This window comes from Limulus polyphemus, unplaced genomic scaffold, assembly GCF_000517525.1.
Source record: "Limulus polyphemus unplaced genomic scaffold, Limulus_polyphemus-2.1.2 Scaffold142, whole genome shotgun sequence".
NCBI classification, from domain to species: domain Eukaryota; kingdom Metazoa; phylum Arthropoda; class Merostomata; order Xiphosura; family Limulidae; genus Limulus; species Limulus polyphemus.
In genome coordinates, this window is record NW_013665752.1 from 24,440 (window position 1) to 32,922 (window position 8,483).

Genomic DNA, 8,483 nt, shown 5'->3' on the forward strand with positions numbered 1-8,483 from the left:
AACTAAGTTTCTGAAGCTTCCTTGACACTTACGAACATTGAAAACATTTCCATAAACTTCTTTGATATTCTTTGTGGCTAAAGAGGCATTGTTTCTCTTCTTGTATTCAAATAACATTACATGCCAAATGTGTGTGTCGTCGTGTCCCATCACTATAAGAGACTAGAGTATACTAAACTTTACACATTATATAGGCTACCCTAATGTGATGTTTAGGTGGTTAATTTTTCTTTTGGGGGTGGTAATGAAAGTGTTCCAAAAAGCAACATTAATTTCTTGATGACCTAATAGTTGGTTTCAAATTACAAATGAGAACCAAAAACAATACCTTTTTTTAGTGGTCAAGGAGCACAGGAAGAAACTCCCAGAAGCAAAAAAGACCACTATCATGAAAACTGTAGAAGCAAATGTTGTTTGACTGTAATATGAGAGCAAACTAACAGCTGTGAGCAATTAATTTTTCAATGGTTCTATAGTAATTTTTTGTATTGAATTTGTTTGTTTCTTCCTTTGCCTTAAATGTTTCAGTGGGATTTACATCACTTATGTAACTTGTATGTGTGATGCAAACTGTACATCATAGGAAGAAACTTCAAGGTCTGGTAGTGACACCTTAACATGCTTTGCTTACCCTAAAATTTTGTCTGTATTAGTTTATGGTCAATCCTCATAAAAGTATGGGGTCCCCCAAAATAAATTATTACTTTTGATTTTTACCTTTTGTATTCTATGTACTTTTTCCTCTTTCATTTAAATGAGCTGTTCCTTGAGTTTCTTTATGCATGATGCCTACTCACATATCAATAGAATTTAAGGGTAACATTATTCTCACAGTGAGACGAAATGACCGACATTAGGTGGTACTGAGGTTTTCATCATGGAAACTATGATTATACACCTGTACAATGTATGAGAATCAGTCTGTCATTCTATATAGATAAGTATGTCAGTAGCTAATAATCATCCCACATTGAACTGTAATATTTTCATTTTGTCAATAAAAGTATAAAAGAAAATATAATTTAAAACTGATAAGCTAGATGCTCAGGAGCATAAAAATTTAGATTAGATATTTTTTTTGAAATTTGGTTAGAGTTTATGAATATTGTGAGTTATATGTAGTCAGAAAGTTTGGAAGTGTTATATTATTAAGATGTGCTTGTGATAACTTATGAAGTTAGGTTCCTCCTTTGTGGGTCATTTTCTCAACTTCTCGTGTCAAGGTTATATTGTTTAGTTCAGAAGTTTAGAGTTTAGTTGTGTTTTATGCAGTTGTCTAGCTTGGCATTTCTTTATTGTATATTTCTGCAACTTGTGAAAGCTCTAATAACTATTCTGTTTTTCTTTGAGAACCCTAGTATTAAAATTTGGATTATTATTATTACTGTAGAATAAAAAAACTTGTTACAAGGTCATATACACACACAGCCTTCCGTGAAAGTTCTTCTTGACTATGACATTGATTACAGACAATAAAATCAATCCTTAAACAAATGAGTCAGGTTATCTCTTGATTTTTCACAGTTTTTATAATAGTCCCAGTTTTTGAAACCAAGTATTTATTATACAGTTATAGAAGGTCCTTATGCAACCTTTTCTACATTTCAATATGTTTTTGTGACAGAGGAACAATAGATTATGAGGTACAAGCATGTTGTTTCTAGTTGACTTGCATATTATTAGACATAACAGTAAGAACTTATGTAGAACTACAGTGGGCTTCATATTACAATACCTATCATCACAAAATAAAAATAAAAACTAAATGTTAATTTTAATTGCAAACCTAGGTAGCCATGGTACTTTTGATTTGAAAAGTGTAAAAGTATGTGCATACATAAAACCTATACCAAGCTTCTTTCTATATCTAGAGGCATATACAATCTATAGTTCTGGATAAGATTATCTTTCATTGATAAAGTTGTCTAGCTTGAAACTGTTGCTCTAAGCTGGTCATGGTATGTAATTTATTATCCAATATGAGCAAGAATATTTCATATTCAAGAGTATATTACTAAAAATAGTAGAAAAACCTAAATGCTCTTTTCATTTGAAAGAGTGATAATGTGTCTACATAAATAAAATCAAGTGATCAAACTGTTTTACACACCTAGCACATGCGTCTATACAAAATACTGTAAAAATATTTGAAACATGTACTCATCATTGAAGAAGCTGGATTGATGAGAGCTGATATAGCTCAAAAATGCAGTTCTCAGTTGATGGCATCGTACTTTTTATTCATTATGAGCAGATATGCTTCATAGCATAGTCCCTGTTTCGGTGATTTATTTATTTGGAAGATAGATTGTTGTAAGCACACTCAGTACAAGATGTAAGTACATTTAGTAGTGTGATATAATTTTGGGTCAGCCCATGCATTATAGTGACAAGAGCCAATTAAATTTTGAAATTGTGAAGTATATTGTGGTTGTGTAAAATTGACATACTGTATTTTCAGTCCCAACGTAATTTTGTGTAATATTTTCACTTTCTATTATTTTAATTGTCACATTTTCACAAGCTATACTTATTATGTATTTCATTTTTATAGCTAATCTTTCAAGGGAATAAGCATGTCACAGCAGAAGACTTTGTCACAAAATAAAGAAGCTCTTTTAAAATCTTACAATAAGCGAATGAAAGATGACATTAAATCCATGGTTGATAATTTCATTGAGATCATAAAGCTTGCCAGGGTTCCTCAAGATGAAGATAGTCAAGTGTTGCGCCCATTACAGAATAATCAGGACCAGTATGAGATGCATGTGAGAGCATGTAATGTTGTGAGTATGTTTTTGTTTTATTTAATGTCTTTTTTTTTATTGTTGTTATAAAATGATACAATAAACACTGTAGCAATCAGAACACTATTCATAACATAAAAGAATGTTTAGGGACAACAACGGACCTATTGATCCATCTCGGCTGTCCCACCCTCTAAACTAAATTAAAACTATTTTACAAAATCTTAAAGCCAGCCCTTATCATTCACTGTTTAAGGACTTACAAAAATTGTTGCAAGTGGGTGACATATCCAGTCCTTAACCTCCTTCAAAACCTTTGTGGAAATATTATCTGACCCAGGAGTCTCATTCTTTTTTTAAACTTCCCAATTTTTCTTAACAAGCTCAGAATTAATGCAGTCAACTTGTCCAAATTTGTTTCCATCTATGAACTGTTCAAGATGAGGAATACTACTTAAATCTTCATTTGTAAAAACTGAAAAATAAGCAAATTTAATAACCTAGCCACCTCATAATTATCAAATACAAGCCTTCCTATATTGTCCCTCAAGGGTCTTACCCCAATCCTAACATTTAATTTACCCTTAATGCACTTAAAGAAATCCTTACTGTTAATTTTTTACATTTTCCCCAACCTTGTTGATGTCCTAATTTCCTGTTTCTCCAACTTTCTTGATCTTCTATAATCTTCTAAATCTCCCATCATACCAGTCAATTTAAATTTCTTAAAGTTGTGATGTTTTTCTTTAATTTTAGCTCTTATACTCTTTGTGAGCTAATCTGTTTTTATACTTGCAGCCACTCTTTTCTTTCTATAAGGAATATGTTTATCTTGAATATTTAAAAATTTTCTACATTTGATTAGTGTCTCCAGATAACTCAGCTGCACAATTCACAAAGATAATTCTTTTTGCATCCATTCAAAATTTAATTTTTTTAAAATTTGTAACCAAAATATCATTATTACTGATCTCTATAAGCAGCAAAACATCAAACCTAATAGAGCAATGACAATTTGCACCCAAATGTTCCCCAGTTTCCATTTTCTTCACCATTTCTATATTACAAGTTAAAAATAACTCTAAAATAGCATTGTTTCTAGTAGATTCCTTGACCAGTTGGTAAAGAAAACCATCTTGAACAGTTTCCAAAAACACTTCTCTCTCATGGTTTGAGTCTAGCATTTCCCGATCTATATGGTCGAAATTAAAATCATCTATACATATAACCTTATTAACAGCCGAAATCTTAATCTCACTGTAAAGTTTCTCACTAATTTCATCAGTATCATCTGGTGATCTGTAACAAATTCCCACTAAAAGTCTTTCCCTTTATAATTGCTAATAGAAACCCATGTGGACTCGGTCTCTATGCTGTTATCTTTGATATCCTCAACTTCAACAGGATGTATCTCACATTTTACATATAGAGCCACTCCTCCCCCTCTCTTTTGAACTCTTTCACTATTAAATAACCTATAACCCTGGCCTTTTGTTACAACAACAATTGTTAAGGTGTGAATGGCTTTAAGAAACTAGCAAAGCATCATATAATTAGTTATATTTATCATAAGACATTTTGTTAGGCTTACTATATTTTTTAACTTCAACACTGAAGCTCTAAATTGGGTAAAACCCATTATTGGCAATGGATGTGACAAATGTAATGTGGTTGAAGAACTATTATTATATGCTGTTCTAATTCTTGAAAGTCTATGAGGGATTGGCATAAGAATGTCATGTTGAAAAATATTCTAGGCCTAATGTAATGTCTTATAACAAATATAATTAATTAAATTCAGAACTATATTACTATATTTCAAGATAAATATTAAATCCAGTTATCATATTCTTGTTGACCATGTCTTCTCCATTTTTTATGCACCATTTTGTGATACCACTTCTCTCAAAATTCACTAGTATTTATTAGTAGTCATCAGTTAAAACTATTTAATACTGGGTTGGACATTTTATTTTTGCTTTGACAATAGCATAGACTGTTTGGCATGGATTTCAAAATATAATAGAAGGAATCTTGTTCAGTTACAGCCCATTCCTGAAAGAGTATGATCTGGAGTTGCTTCACAGAGCTAGGCAGAGAATTATGGTGACATATATTAATGTTCATCATGAAGATGATTGATTGGATTAAAATTTGTTGACTGCATTGACCAAGAAAGATAACTTAAATTAGTTTCATGCTGTTTGAACCAATTTCTGACCACAGAATTATAATTGCATTATAACCTTGAAATAATGCTTGTCTATCAGGGTAGAAAACATCTTTCTGATACATTACACAACCTCTGCTCACATAAATAGCTATTCTTGTTAAGTGCTGCCCTCTATATGCAAACAATTTTTTTTGCATGTCACGAGCCTTAAAGCTCCCACCGATCTTTGAATTGACTGATTCAAATGCAAATCATCATGCGAAAACCCTCCACCAATAAGAGTGCGACACACCTCTTGATGCTTGTGAATCCCTCTATTCAATTCTACCGAACTATCACTTCTTAATGGGATATCAATCATTCATTTAACTATATTGTTTATATTCCATACATCGTGTCTCATACATATGTTATTGTTACTACACCCTTACTTAATTTTATACATTCACGTCTATTTAATTTTCGTTGTTATTTATCTTTTATCCTTCTTCCTATTCAATTGGTTTGTGTGGAACTCTTGAGCCGGGGTCCACACAAACTTATCCCGATATTGTACATACTTAATGTTAGGTTAAAATTTTTATTTTAGTGCTTAGTGATATCCTGTGTTCTGTACTGTTCGATTAGGCTTAAGAAGTGTTTGTTATTTTCGGTTTACTCATAGTTCAACTTTTGGGTTAATCGATAATTAGATTAAATATCTTGTTCGATTAAACTTAACAAGTGTCCGTTATTTTTGGTTTACCAGTGTTCTTATTTATGGGTTAATTGATAATGAGGTTAAATATATTTTCTTCAACACATAACATCACATACATATGTTTATTTCCCTACATAATTTCATAAAATTTTCACTATATCAACTGTTTCATTTTCATCTTTCTTTATAGTTTATACTTCTTACCATTAATTTTGTTTGTGAGGGCCCCTGGGGACCAGAACCCACCCTACCAGGTTCCACTATTGCTTCCCTACCTCCTATAATGGCTGAACCCATTTTCAGACAACCTAGATTTTGTCAGTTTTCCTCCACTTTATCATGGATCACCTTCCAGGCTTCTACTGCAAAATCTGCCAGGCATATCCCAGTTTTTTTAGACACGTTTCACAGTATATTCCGATTCTCATGACATTGTTTCATGATGATCTTATTGTCTCTCTTTGGAGAGTGGGTACTTGCACGCCTCACTATATACAGGCTTTAATTCCTTTTTACCTAGCTTACCATCTGGCAGATCTTCTTCCTAATTTTATGTTATTCGCATCTCTGTTAATACTATCTATTTTATCCCCTATCTAGTTTTTTAGCTTTGTTTTACCTTATTGACTATCCTACAGTTAATGTTTACCATCCACCTTCTTTCTATGGTGTTCCACTTATATTAAGGGATTTTTGTGGAATACCTCCTCTTTTTTTCCCTTCATATTGAAGTTTTTGCCATCTTCAGTTCTTTCTCTCCACGCATGGCTTCTTTGCTTTTGGGATCTTCTTGTTTCCCATCCACTGCTAATAGGGACTTATGATTAGTTCTTTTTCTCCACTGGTCCATCTTTTTGACTACTCCTGTACATTAAGCATCATGCAGGATATCTGTGATACTATATTAAATTTTCTTTTGTTGCTCTTTTGTTTTCATTATGAGATATTATCATCTTTATTCATTTTACATGTTTGGCACCTTCCCGTCCTTTACCTGTGTTCTTCATTCTTCTTGTATGCTTGATGCTGATTGAGGTTCTGGATCGATCGATTCCATCTCAATCAATTCTTGGGTCTTCTCTGTTTTAATATGTAGTCTTTGATCACATTTGGGTAGGCTGTTTCTGCATGACTGCAAATGCCCACAGTACTTACCTTTGGTTTTTTCACCACGTGACTCGGTACCAGTTTTGTGCCTTGACCTTTGGACTTCTTTCAGTTCCATATGTCTATTGTGGAGCAGTCTGCATTTTACCCGACTTCCACATTTTAGGTTTTTTTCTGTACACCATTCATTGGATGTCTAGCTTTGGTTATCTCCTTCCAAATAGGAGTAGTCTTAACATATTCATCTACTCCTTCCACAGTCAGTTCAGGTAGTTGGATTTTTCAGTTGGATAAGTTTTTCCTGTTACATACCCCACATTCTAATCTCTTTGAGGTATGTATTTTAAACACCTCCTTCATCAGGACCATCCATTCTCCTCCTCCTTGAACGCATTCGAAGGAGTTTTCTGTTATCTGAGCCTTTACTTTGGGTTTTCTTCTTAATTGTCATCCTTCCCTCTTTGTCCATATGTGTTGATAGTTGAACATATCCTCCATGACATCAGGTTTACAGCTTTCTCCCCCTCTTCTGGATTGTTTCTCTTCCTTGATGGGAGGGGGGGAGGTGTTGTGTGGTTTGATTAGTAGGAAGCTTCAGGCAAAATGTATTTCCTATACTGAAAATGTATACTGAGAATGTATGTTCTAAATCCTTTTGTAAATAAGCAGCATTTACTCTTCACAGCTAGATACACCCAATACCTTAATATCATCTGCAAATTTAAGTAATTTATTAACCATTTCCTCATTTATATCATTGATGTAAATCAAAAAAAGCAATGGTCCTAAGACTGAGCCTTGAGATACCCCACTTGTGACATTAATCCAGTTTGACTGAACTCCATTTTAACAATCCTTTGCTTTCTTCCATCCAGCCACTCTTCTATCCAATTTGCTAACTTATCCCCCACACCTATAGAGATTTTTTTTACAAGCCTTTTATATGGCACCTTATAAAATGCTTTCTGAAAATCAAGATACGTGAAATCTACACTCTTACCCTCATCTACATAAGCAGTAACCTTTGTTTTCAAAGAATGTCAAAGATTTGTAATGCACTGTTTTACCTTAGTTGAAACCATGTTGACTATCAAATAAAATTCTAAACTTTGTAAAATGGCTTTGCAAAGCTTGTTTTATCAGACTTTCCAAAACCTTTCCCACAATTGATGTAAGACTAATGGGTCTATAATTACTGGGGCAATTTTTATCACCTCCCTTGAAAAGAGGAGTGACATTAGCTAATTTCCAGTCCTCTGGTACTTGCCACTATAAAAGATAGTAGCAAATGGCTCATATATCCAATCCTTAACACTCTTCAAAACCCTTGAGGAAATATTATCTGGCCCAAGAGCCTTATCGTTCTTTATACTTCCCAATTTTTTCTTAAAAAGCTCAGAATTAATGCAATCATCTTCTTCAATCTTGTTTCCATCTATCAACTGTTCAGGATGTGGAATACTGCTTAAATCTTCACCAGTAAAAACTGAAGAAAAAGCAAAATTTAATAAACCAGCCACCTCATAATCATCAGATACTAGCCTTCATTTATCATCCCTCAAGGGTCCTACCCACATCCTAACATTTTATTTACAATTAATATATTTAAAGGAATCCTTACTGTTAATTTTTACATTTTCAGCCAACCTTTTCACATACATCCTTCTTGATGTCCTAATTTCCTCTTTTACCAACTTTCTTGATCTTCTATAATCTTATAAATTTCCTGTCACACTAGTAAAATCAAACTCATGAT

At 33.0% G+C, this 8,483-nt stretch overlaps 1 protein-coding gene across 1 annotated transcript in view; it reads left to right on the top strand.

Annotated features, from left to right (window-relative positions):
* Positions 1 to 8,483, top strand: part of LOC106474799 (mediator of RNA polymerase II transcription subunit 22-like) — a 21,249-nt gene that overhangs the window by 10,968 nt on the left and 1,798 nt on the right. Inside the window, exon 2 of the mRNA XM_013935492.2 lies at positions 2,555 to 2,786. Within this exon, the coding sequence (XP_013790946.1) occupies positions 2,577 to 2,786 (210 nt within the window). The 5' untranslated portion in view covers positions 2,555 to 2,576. The remainder of the gene's footprint in view (positions 1 to 2,554; positions 2,787 to 8,483) is intronic.